We start from the raw sequence: 12,656 nt of genomic DNA on the forward strand, positions 1-12,656 counted from the left end.
ATGCCAGGAGACTAATTTGCAGTGGTATCAGGCTTTGCCTATTGCTCTGCTTAGGCTGAGAGTCAAACCAAGATCAAAAGAAAAGTTAAGCCCATTTGAAATTTTGTATGGTAGACCTTATGCTATGCAAGTTGTAAATGGGGACGCTATAGACCAAATCGGTAATCAGTATATTTATGATTATGTAATTACGGTGGGGAAACAGTTTGATAAGAATGCTACTGTGGTGATAGGGCACCAACCTAAACAACCCGACTGCAAATTGCATCCGTTTAATCCCGGTGATTGGGTGTATGTTAAGAATCTTTTAGGAAAACCCCTACAAGAGAAGTGGGAGGGACCTTTCCAAGTACTGCTGACTACCTTCACTGCGGTTCGGATCAAGGAGCGACCCACGTGGATCCATTACTCACGAGTCAAGAAAGCTCCGGAGAATAAAAAAGAGGAGCAGACATCATGATCCTGACTCCACCTCAGATCTTCACAACCCTGATCATTGGACTAATGATAAGTATAGTGCTTCCCCAAGACTCTTCCCCAATAGACCCATGGTCTCATGCGCACCAGTGTATCCACCCAGAATTGGGAACGAGAGGGCCCTATTTCGAGGTTTATGCCTTACGTAACAATCAGCCATATGCAAGTGAAGTGTGGGATCAGCCCTCCATGGTAGCATACAAGGGAGACCAAGTCCAAATTGGGTGTCGAGAACTTGACCCAGAGGAAGGGAAAACAAGGCGGCTAGTATTAACAATTAAACCCTTGATGCCAGCCTTTAAACATAACCTAATTACCTTTAGTCCAGTGAAAATGGGCAGGCCCACAGTCTGGATCCAGCAAAAAGGCCCAATTTCATGTCAGTGGAGCGACTTCAGGGAGGATCCACCTGGATCACAACAACCGATAAAGGGGGTGATTTATAGAGAAGATTCACTTGGGGAGCTACGCCCTCAAAACATAACCTATGACCCTCACCCCCTTCTCCATTCTCCGGGAGAAATTGTAATATCTAGTGGTCCTGAGGGAGGAAAAGCACTGTGTGAGATGGCATTTAGATTGGATCAGTCAATGACGTTCACATGTGAAAGGGAGTTGAAAACACTGGGACAGGATATTAGCTCCCTCGGGCGTGCTCTCGGGCGTGCTGTCGATTATAGGATACAATTACCAGAAGACATGATCCCATTGTATCCAGATCTAGACTTGCCTCAAGAAACCACCCTACCAGTGGAGTGTAAAGCAGTACACAACCTAACCTTTATAGGGCCTCAGGTGATAAGAAAATCTAACGAACTAAAATTATTGTTAGACCCCACTTATTCCCTGAAAAAAGGTGCAAATTCACACCGATATTACTTATTTGCAAAAGGATTGCCGACCATTTATACAGCAAAGCCTTAAGGGATGGAATGCATGGCTAGCGACAAGGTCTCATCACAGAAAAACAAAAAGAGATCTAAGTGGGTGGATTGGCACCGGATTTGGCATAGTAAACACAATAGATCAAGAGGTATTAGTAAACGATCTAAGTACCGTCACATCGAGCTTAGGAAAGCTTAAGGTGCCTCTCAGTACATCCATGCTTACATTAGCTGAAACACAATCGCTAGTGGTGAAATTACTAACCATGGTAGCGAACCACACTGCAGAGGATTTTGTGAAGCTCGCTAACTACACAGGGGAGCTTGGCAAAGACATTGCACTTGCTATCCAATGCTCTCAGACGCAACAATGGGTACAGTCAGTAGCGGCAGGAATAATGAGAGAAGGAACGGCAGGTATATTACCTCAAGAAATAAGGGAAACAATATTAAAGGACAATCATACTACACGATTTGAAAGGGACCATCAAGCTTGGTGGCAATTAGTAAACTTCACTTACGAACCTCAACAAGAACACGTTGAAGCTTATGTCCTCACCATTAGTGCGGCAGAGGAAAGAGGTATCTTTCCCATCCTCACTTTAGGGACAATACATCAAGATGTCATTGTCAGGCCAATAAACCATAACGTCTGGGCCAGTTATGATTACACCAAAAATAAGTGGCAATCGGTTAGCACAGAAGCATGCATCCCTAGAGGACAATTAGGCTATGTTTGCGAAAATGCTGTGGTAGAAGCCGAAGATTTATGCTTAGATGCTGAAAATAGTGTATGTACCTTAGAAATGCTTCCGCATGATAGAACACAATCACAAGTTTACTATATAGGAAATGGGTGTGCTTGCGTAAGGACAGCTTGTGACAACGTCACTATAGATAATTGCCTAGAAGAGACTAACAATACTAACTTTTGTGTATGCAACTTTACCAAGATCATAGGTTGTGATTTTCATTACACTGTCCCCATAACTACCCAACAGCTAATTAACGCAAATTTCAACCTATATCAAGAGATACCGAAATTACAAATAGGGATGGACGTCAAAATTCTCAAAGCAATGCTTGCACACCCTAAAGTAAAGAAATTGGTGCAAAAGGTGAATCAAACAACTAAACGAATGGTATGGCAGATAGAACACAATTCAGAAAGGATAAAGAACGTCCTGACCGAAGTAGAACAAGTAGGCCAGCATCACTGGTGGGACATCTTTACAGGATACTCCCCAACAGCTACACAGGTCTTCCATTACCTGGTGCACCCAATGCTAGTAGTAATTATAGCTTTGTTATTACTAACTCTTACAAACATTTGTTTGTGGTGGAGACTAAGGGGCATAATGAAGAGGACCCAAATGATTTGGGCAATGGCACGAGCCTATCAGCGTCCTGTGGGACCAGAACTTGACGAAAGAATTCGTAAGCTATAAGAAAAGGGGGGAATGAAGCCCCAAAGCAGATAGCCTCCAAGAAATAATGAGTTAAAACATAGAATGTGAGGCATTTGAAGAAGGCATAGTATTAGGAAACACATAGAGCAATTAATCAGCTAAAGCATGAAACACAATGACAGGAAGGAGATAGGGATAGGGGGAACTGATGGGCTAAGCATGTTCAGAGCCAACAATGTCAAACTGACCCTAAGAACTTTGCCAAGCCATAGAGACCAAGCCAAGTACACCGGGAATTGACCAAATTAGGGAAGAGGTTCAAAAGTTTAAAGAGGAAGAGTCATCGGAAAGACCCCGTCTATGATGAAGGCAACAGGAACGACCACCCGAAAATTCCCCAAAAGAGATGTCTCCACCTACGCTCCGCCTACACCACGCCCCATATGAATATGCATGATTATGTATCTGATCTGATGTAATCCTATACCCAAAATTGTATATAAGGCTTGCTTTTGCTATGTGAACTCAGAAATCCACTTCGTGATTTCTCCGACGCGTCGTAATAAAATACCTCCTGCTTATCTGACTTAGGCTGAGTCTCTTAAGCAGTTATTCTCGCCTTTTGGGGCAAAATTCGGCATCAATACAGACAGACCAGATTGGGCAACTGAATCCAAAACACCATCACCAGAGGTCAACTAAGAAATTACCCTTTGGTAAAGAAATCTCCATAACACATTCCACGTGTTCACAACAACAGGTGCAGCAAGTGAAGATAAGAATTGTTTCTCATTCATTTCTCTGATCTTCTCACAGCCTTCCCCAGAAAAATGCCTGGCAAAGTTATGCCTGCTGCTCTCTGTGGAGAGATCTGCAGCCACAGACAATACCTGCAGTTAATTGTGAGCAGAACATCTTGAGCAGCTTTCCTAATTATGTCATTTCAAGCTGGAAACTCATGATGGTCTGAAGAGCAATATGGACTTCATGACAATCATTACAGGAGACAATCTGCAAGTGACATTCTCACCAGTGCTCACTCAGGAAAGCCAAGGATGAGATGCATCTGATCTATCTTCAGATGGCTGCCAGAGCACACAGGTCACTTTGCTTTGTGGAGAAAGAGAGACACTACTGCCAAGTTTAAATGCCTCCTCATATGGGACGTGTGTGTCTTAGAATAAGGGAACTCATCACTCTGGAGAATTGTCTCTGCAACCAGGTATGACAATCTGGAAAAGTAGCTCAGATGCATTCTGAACAGATAAACAGGGCCATATTTGAAAGATTCAGAAAATCAGTAAGAGAGATAAAAACAGAAGCCAGACATCCCAGAACTACACTCACATTTCATTTGCTTCCCTAGAGACCAGATGCACAGCTTCACAACCCCACCAGGAACAATTCTCCTGATCAACCTGTCTCTTCCATGAGCACAGGAAGATGCCAGCTGTGCTACTGAGGCATGTGGTCACTTTCCTGCCACTGCTGAGCAGGACAGAGCTAAATAAATCCCCTCTGCTATCAGAGCAGAACAGGTACAAGCAGCTCTGCAGCTGCCATGAAGAGACAGCAAGGAGCAAATTCCTGTCTTAAATGCTGATTGCAGCACAGGGGGAAATAAACCAAACATGCTGTCCATCAAGCAGATTACATGAAGGACAGGAATATCAAGACAAAAAGTCCACATTCAGATACCTGTTGACTGAAGTTGTTCAGGAATTGCTTTGCTCCTTACTACTCAAACTTGGCACTGTTTGAGGGTAAGAAAACCCTGATTCAGCCAGACCAAAGCACATGGATGAGAACTGCATCTTTGTGGAAGGGCATCTTGCTTCCAAACTGAGATTTCTCATCAAAACACCCATCTGAAAAAGATTCCACTCAGATGAAAGAAAAGCCCCTTTTGAATTTACTTGTCCCAAGTCATGCAGCAGAAACTTGGCTCTCTCCCAGCCTCCACAATACTGCCCTTGCCACTGCACTGGATCGTCTGAGCTGCCACCAATGGGTGTCTGTTTGTCTCTCCATTTTTGTGGAAAACCCTCTAGAGAAGTTGTGTTCAGCACAATGCACAAGTAGACATTTTTTATCCTAGAGCATTTGTAGGGAAAGGAAACAATCTGTGGCATTGGTCATCTCTGCCAGACAGTTTTTCCTGAGGAAGAGGCATGCAAAGCTTGCCATGTGCTTTGTCACATCTGACAAAAGTGCTCAGTACCGTTTGCCAGCAGACAATGTGGCCTGGGGCTCCTCTGAGCCATCGTTCCTCTCCTTCACCGGCTCCTTGACAGATGGGCCTTCAGCCTTCTGGTTTTCCATCCCCGACAAAGACACAGAGAAACCCCATCAATCTTTAGAGTATAAAACAGGAAATTCCCTGTTGAAAACACAAGTTAAAACCAGGATCACTGCTACCAAGGCTTAGGGAAACATTTCCTAACTTACAGATGAAACAGACCAGAGATTCAGTGATGCCAACTCTTTGTTTTCAACAGCCCAAGGCAGGTCATGGGTGCTACCAGACTGATAGCAGTCTAAAATCCCAAATTCCTTAGTCTTGAGCAGAAATGGGAATAATGCAAACTGGCAGGCAATGAGTGTTCGTGAAGGAAGCAGCAGAACAAACTGGACTCTTTGGGGGTTGGCCCAGTGTGTTGGAAGTTGCTTTGGTTCAACACTCACTCTCCCTGTGCCTGCACAAAGGCAGGCTCCCTTCTATAATGTCGATAGAAAAAATAAAATCCCTCCCCCCCAAACAAACAAAGGATTTTCCCCTGGATGCTGCTGAATTCACCAAGCTTCTTCCAGCCCCACATGGCTGGACAGCAGGGCAGTATTCCCAAAAGACAGACAGTCATTGTAGTAACTAGGATTGACCTGGACATCTTTTGTAAATTTGGGAATTTTCTTGGCACTACTACTTCCAGTGTCCTTTGCAAAGACTCTGTTATCTTCAGAAGCACAATTCTCACTTAATTGCTTTACAGGGGGCAGAGTAGGGAGAGCATGGTGGGGGTTACTCTTAAATGTAAACCCATTTTCTCCTCTTTCCCTTTCCTCTTTGTGACCAATATTTAAAATATTCAAAACCCCACTTTTCCCTAAAAATATCAGTTCCTTTGTGGTCTGCAGATGAACAGGCTGAGGATTAACAGCTCATTCCCAGGAGCAAAATGATTCAGCAGAAGAGGAATGAGCTAAAGACAGATTGGGTATGTTTGATCTCATATTAGCAGAGGCAATACTTGCACAAAGGAGACATTTCTCCTGCCCAGCACTTACTTTCTTCTTAATTCTTGTCAGAATATCTTCCAGGTCACGGGGGGAAAGAGATTGTTCCAAAAGTGTTGTAAATTGTTGATGATTGAGCAACATCTTCACCATCTCCTGTCCATAATGCCGAAGGAAGGAAGGAAGGAAGGAAGGAAGGAAGGAAGGAAGGAAGGAAGGAAGGAAGGAAGGAAGGAAGGAAGTGAAAGAAAAGTGAACAAACACAGGAAGAGTGTTAAAAGAAAAGGCTGATACCTTAAACTCATCAGGTGCAATCCCTGCATAAGAAGGCATTGCCTACTTAGCAAAGAGGGAGATTTACCTCACTTGACACTGCACAGTGCTGTCAGCTGAACACAAGAGGCAAGAGGAGAATGTGGGGCAACAGAAAAATACCATTTCACTCTGAAACTGGGGGTGTGCTTCTGTGGCATCAAAGCATCCCAGAGACCAAGCAAAACACATCTGCTTTGTTGTCAGAGCCTGTTAGCAGTGTCTTGCTGCCATTGCAAAATAATTTGCCTTTCTTTAACTGGCAGGGAAGCCAGGAATAAACACCTCATGCATCCTCTTGATTATTCTATACTCTGTGTATGCACAGGGGCAGCTAGTTGCTCTGGTGTTCTTGGCAGCTATTCATGGGAATTTCATCACCAAAGGAAGGGGATTTTGGTGGTTTGGGTTGATTTTGCCAGTAGGAAACCACAGTTTTCTTCAAGAAGAAATGTGGACCTCACTAAGCCACAGATAACAGCATTCTAGAAATCTGCAGAACAGGTTTAGAAAGACTGAATATGTTGGCTAAAGACCCCTGAAATATTTCTAGCAAAGTCTGAAGTTAATGGGAAATGGATGTTTGGGATCCTTCAGTGATGGACATTAGCAAACACTTTGGCTTTGTGTTGTGCACCTAAGGCCAAACAAAAGTGTTGGACTGGCTGATCTGAGCTCCTTTGATCTCAGTAAAGAATCCTTCAAGCCACAGGAAAAAGGTGGCAATGCTCCTTTTTGCTGGCCAACCTCAGGTCTCCCAGCACAGCCATTTGCCCAGGCAGCCCAGAGCAGTGGTCACAGTGCCAAGGCTGACAGAGCTCAAGAAGAGTTTGGACAATGCTCTCAAGCACATGGAGTGACTCTTGGGGTCACTGCACATGGCCAGGAGATGGGCTCGATGACCCTGATGGGCCCTTCCAACTCAGCATATTCCATGGTTCTGTGACCCTTATTCACACCGTGAGGTAACTTCATATTCCCTTTAGTTTCCACTCTTGTGTGGTTTCACCTTCACAGCCAGACACAAAGCGGTTTTCCTGTTTTGGGAGGTGAAATGAAGATCATTACTTGTGTCCTTGTGGCAGTCCTGAGCAAGCTTCCCTGCCACGTGTGGCAGCCTCTCAGCCCTGGGGGTGCCTGCGAGCTGGGTGACTCCAATTCTCTCCACCAGGGACAGGAGGAGTTGGGCCGCACACTCGCGCACCGGGGCGGGGCGGCTGCTGGGGAGGAGAGAGCAAACCCTGGGCACAGGGACAAGGAGCAGCGGCAGCGCCGGCCTTGGCCAGAGCTGCTCCCTGCCCTTGCTGGGGGAAGGAGCCCGGGCTCTCCCTGCGCCTTCAGACACCTGCACAAGGCTCTGTCCTCAGCTAAACACAAAGGTAGCATTGCACACTAGGCCTGCCTGCACGGAAGAGGGAGGAATTCAGTCTCCCTGCACTGTCTGATACTCAGTTTCTTTCACAGTATTTACTCGGAGAAAGATTAAAGAAATAGATGACATATGAATAATTTAGAAATTAGGACAATTGATGCTGACCCATCAGAGGACACCCAGTACACAGAGCTACAGCAGGACTGAGGCTCTTTCCACCCATTTATCCCCAAATCTGCAGACCTTTGGAAAACAACAAATGCAGGGAAAACACGTGGTGGGCTGTGAAGTTGCAGAATATCCAGCAATGCAGCCTGTTTCTGCTGTGGGGCTTGGCAATGGATCCATCTGAATGTTTTACCCTATTGCAAAGCTGAGGAAAGGGGGGCAGGCAGTTTAGCCAGGCTGTCCTGCTCTAGAGAGTGTCTCTTGGGAACTATCAGGCCCAGCACCAACATTTAAGGCAGCATTTGCTCCAACTGTCCCATGGCTGTCAGCCTGTAGAGGTGCCTGTAAAGTGATTCATCTTCTAAAGGCTAACATGAAACATCAGTTTGCATAGAAAGTAGAGCTCTAAGCCAGGACAGTCATACAAGACTCCTTTGGCAGGAGCTGCACCTGCTGTGCAGGCTGTGCCACACCCAGCAGATTGTCCCCCATGTGCTCCACGCCCCAGCAAGGACCCTCCTCATTTCCCAAGTTAATGGCATCACGAGGAGACGTGGTTTTCCCAGGGCCTCTGTGGTTAGCACTGTGAAATACCAAACACTGCTCACAGCTGCAACTGCAATTGCCCCTCTGCCCACAAAAGCACAAGGCTCTATCCTTGGCCTTTGCAGGCACTTTCACTTCCCCATCAGTCACCACATCTAGGAAAATCTGACAGACTGGGAGAACTCCAGGGAGCAGCAGGAAGCTGAGTCAGAGGAGCTTTAGTTTGGGTATCAGGAAAAAGGGTTTTTCACCCAGAGGGTGGTTGGGCACTGGAAAAGGCTCCCCAGGGCAGTGGTCACAGCACCAAGCCTGACAGGGCTGAAGGAGCATTTGGACAGCAATCTCAGGAACTTGGTGTGACCCTTGGGCTGCTCTGGGCAAGGCCAGGAGCTGGACTCCATGGTCCTGATGGGCCCCTTCCAGCTCCCCATATTCTACACTTCTGTGATTCTGAGAACTGATGGGCTGCAGGAGGGCAGAAATAGGTGACGAGAGGACAGAAGTGAGGTTGGTTGGAGAATCAAGTCACTGAGTTCATAGAAGATGCAGGATACAGGATCCTTCCCTCCAACCATTCCCATTCTCTGTCTCATCCCTTCTCCCTCCCACACACACAAAGGTGAAGAATATCACTAAAAGAAGAAGAACCTACTTGACTCCCATGTCCATGAGAGCAGTCATTGCTCGTGCAGGAGTCACATTCTGCACCATGATCCCCAGGGTCTGACTGGCTGCTTTCTGAACAAATTCTGGGGAGCTGGACACCATCTGGAGAAGGACCCGAGCAACCTCATCCACCTCAGAGTCCATGTCCTTCTTCAAGGTCACAGAGAGCTCTCCCAGAGTGACAATGGCAGAGCAGGACACCTTGGAACGGAGGTTGGTCACCTGGGGAAGCCATGAGGGGAAACATAAGAATCACCTTGGAAAGAAAACCAGTTGCCTTCAGGAGAAGTCCCAGGAAATGACAACACTTCCCACTGTGTCCAGGGGAACATACAAGGACAGGAACAGCTGGAGAGCACAAGCACAGAAAGGCACTTACTCTGGCACCAATTTCTGGCCTCAGACCTGCTCACTGTGGGCCTAAACTAAAAATTTCATTCAGTGTTCTACTTAACACTTCTAAAATGTCCACAGCTTTCATTTTAGGCCCTTTTACTAGAAAATTAAAGCAAGGGCTGCTTTCAAATCATCAAGGCACACGTCATAAAGATAAAAGAGTCAGGTGCTCCTGTTCCAAAAAGCAACACCAGCAGTTGAAGCACTCAGCCAGGAAACAGAAAACACAGGCTCAGTTCTACAGAATAATTTGCATTGTTGAATTACAGCTTGGGCAGAAACTGGGACTCTGGGAAATAACATCATCAGTGTCTCAATTTCTGCCTTTGCACTCAAAGATGAGTGTCAGATACCCGACCTGCCAGTAAATACAGCTGCATGTGCCCACAGATCCTACAGATAGCTGACAGAAATTAGAAATCTCAGGTCTAAAACCAGAAATGAAGGCAGACCCTGAGCACACATAGAGATGAACAAGCACATACCTACTCTACACACCGTGTATGAAGTATGGGGGACAATTCAGAACAATGTTCTCACCTCGCTGGTAACTGCCAAGCAAACCTCACAGAGGCTTCAAAGCAGGACCTCTGAATGGGACCCAGCCAGGTGTTGGATGGTGAAGAGTCCCTTCTCGTTCAGCTCCCTGAAAGGCAGAAGATTGATTTTTCTCTCCACCAAGGCAGCACCCTCTGAAATGAGCAGCACTGGGACAGGTACATAGAGGTGTCAGGGATGGGCAGGGGCATTTGGAGCCTGCAGTTGCTCCTCAGCTTGGCCCCTCTCCTGCAGAGGCTGGTCCAGGCCAACACTTGGGTGGTGCTCCGGGGCCTTGGAGCCAGGGGTGAGGTACCACATCTGTACCAGCTGTGCAGCAAGCCCGACGGTACCTCCATGGACGGCGTCTGGGGGCCCTGGTCGCAGGCTCTGGCTGCAGAGACCCCCCACTCCTCCGGTGAGCAGCCATCCCCTCTGCAGGGTGCTGGCAGCAGCAGCAGGGAGGCACCCACGCCTGGGGCTGCAGGGCTGGGGGTCCTGTTGTAGCAAGGTGTGACTCCCAAGTTTTGGGGGGCCAAGGGGAAGCAGCCCCCTCCCTGTCCTGGCTCTCCCTGCCCAGGAGACATCGGGCTGTGCTGCAGAACCCCTGACCTGCGGCACGTGCGCTGCGAGCGGGGCTGGGACCCTGCAGAGCCCCACAGCTCCCACCAGCTCCTCTACCGGCCACCTCCGAGCGGGGCTGGCACAAGGTAAGGGGCATGGCAGGCAGGTGGCACCCATGCAGGCACATCCCAGAGACCACTGGTCCTGCTGCGTCCCAATATCCCACACTGGGCCCCTTGCCCATGCCCTGCTCTGTCCTGCCCTTCCACCACCAATCTCATACCCCCTCACCACATTGCACCTCCAACTACAAGCAGCAGTAGCTTTCCTGGGGAAGAGCAGGAGGACTGCTGGCTGTGGGTATGCTTTGGTGAGACACTCTGGCTCCCCACTCCTCCCACAGGGAAGATGCATGGCAACAGTGCGAGGAGGTAAGCAGGGGGGCACAGGGCACCTATGCCTGCACCTTCCAGCCCAAGGCTGGCAGTGCCATCTCTGTCCTGGTGAATGTCACCAGGACCCACATGCTGCCCACACTCAGCTACTTCAAGGAGCCCTTTTGGCTGCACCAGGCTGGTGAGTCCCAGTGCCACCGCAGCCCCTGCTTGGCTCACAGGGGACACAGTGTCCCCTGTCCCGTTTCACAGGAGCGACAAATGCCTATCCCCAACACCAGCAGTGCTCACAGATGCCCCACAGCTTGTGCAGGCAACAGCGTCGCAGGGCCGGCTGAGCCTGCAGTGGCTGCCGCCCCTGGAGCTGCCTGCAGAGCAGCTGGACTACCAGGTCCGCTGTGCCATGGAGAACAGCCATGACTGGAAGGCAAGGCCTGCCCAGGGTACCCCGAGCAGCGCTGACCCCTCCGCTGCTGACACACGGCAGGCGCGGGGTCGGGCCAAGCGGGACCCGCCCCTTGGTGCCAGCCCACAGCAGCCCTGCCTCCAGCTCGGCTCTGCCCCGCAGGTCCTGCAGGTTCCGCGAGCAGCGAGGAAAGAGGTCCTGGAGCTGCGGCCAGGCTCCCGCTACCCCGCGCAGGTGCGGGCCCGGCCCAGCGGGCCGTGGTACCGGGGCAGCTGGAGCGCCGGGCCCAAACCCGTTGTGGTTGATGCCGTGGCCGATGCGGGTAAGGGGCAGGGCTGGAGGCCGCGGCCGCAGGAGCCACACGGCTGACGGCAAGAGGCGGACAGTGCTGGAAATGGGGAGGGGGGCACGGGGCAGGGGGCTGCGAGGGGCTCAGAGATGGTGGCTCTGGGAAAGGCTACAGTTCCGGCATTCCTCCTCCGATGCAGGCTGGCTCATCCCCAGTGTTACGGTGGTGCCGCTGCTCTTCTCAGCAGCGCTCCTGGGGCTGCGCTGCACCTTCCCCTCCCTCTACAGGTAAGGGCTGTGCCAGGGGCAGGCGGGGGGGTCCAGCACCAAGCCTGGGCACCTTGCATGGGGCATTAGGGCACCTCAAGTCTGAGGGTCAATTCGATGCCCCTTCCTGCGTAGCCAGCAACATGAAGCAGAAACTCTGGCCGCCCGTTCCTGAGCTGCACCGTGCTCTGGGCAGCTTCCTCCAGGAAAGCAGCAAACACGGCCAGGTGAGTGGGTGGGCAGGGCGACTCAGCTGCTCCCGGGGGCAGCTCGAAGGGCAGCCCCTACCCCGTCCACTCCATGTCGCCCCAGGCCATGCTTTCGACAAGCAGCCGCCGGAGGAGACCGTCCTGCCCTGCCTGCTGGAGGTGCTGCCCGGCCCGCGGCGTGAGGCGGGCCCGCCGCCGGAGCACGCTGGGGGCCGCTTGTCCAGCACCGACATCGCCAACCAGTCCTACCTGCTCATGAGCGGCTGGGAGCCGCGGGCAGCCATGACCGCACCCACCCCGCCATAAACTCCTGTTTTCCCCCGAGCCCCCGCCTGGTTCCTCCTGCGCCGCCGCGCCCCCGGCCCGGATCGCCTCACCTTAGCAAGAACGCCCCGCCCTGGTCCCGCCCGGTCCCGTCCCCGGTCCCGCCCGGTCCCGTCCCCGGTCCCGCCCCCGGTCCCGCCCCCTCACTTCACGAGCGGAGCGCTCCGCCCCGTCCCGCGGCTCAGCCAATCGCGTTGCGTCG

At 50.2% G+C, this 12,656-nt stretch overlaps 1 protein-coding gene across 1 annotated transcript; it reads left to right on the forward strand.

Annotated features, from left to right (window-relative positions):
* The first annotated feature begins 1,627 nt into the window (after nucleotides 1–1,627).
* LOC131562137 (thrombopoietin receptor-like) lies at nucleotides 1,628–12,436 on the forward strand. Its single transcript, XM_058811706.1, has 9 exons — nucleotides 1,628–1,735; nucleotides 10,257–10,419; nucleotides 10,582–10,711; nucleotides 10,969–11,141; nucleotides 11,245–11,387; nucleotides 11,529–11,688; nucleotides 11,855–11,942; nucleotides 12,061–12,152; nucleotides 12,234–12,436. The coding sequence occupies exons 1-9, from the start codon at nucleotides 1,628–1,630 to the stop codon at nucleotides 12,434–12,436; spliced, it is 1,260 nt and encodes a 419-aa protein (XP_058667689.1).
* Nucleotides 12,437–12,656: the final 220 nt, after the last annotated feature.

This window comes from Ammospiza caudacuta, chromosome 10 (assembly GCF_027887145.1).
Source record: "Ammospiza caudacuta isolate bAmmCau1 chromosome 10, bAmmCau1.pri, whole genome shotgun sequence".
Classification (NCBI taxonomy): domain Eukaryota; kingdom Metazoa; phylum Chordata; class Aves; order Passeriformes; family Passerellidae; genus Ammospiza; species Ammospiza caudacuta.

Coding starts and splice junctions, on each gene's coding strand:
- LOC131562137 (XM_058811706.1), top strand. CDS start 1,628: ATGGTAGCGAACCACACTGCAGAGGATTTTGTGAAGCTCGCTAACTAC. Junction 1,736..10,256: donor GCTCTCAGACGCAACAATGG/GTACAGTCAGTA, acceptor CCTCTCCTGCAG/AGGCTGGTCCAGGCCAACAC. Junction 11,689..11,854: donor TGATGCCGTGGCCGATGCGG/GTAAGGGGCAGG, acceptor CCTCCGATGCAG/GCTGGCTCATCCCCAGTGTT.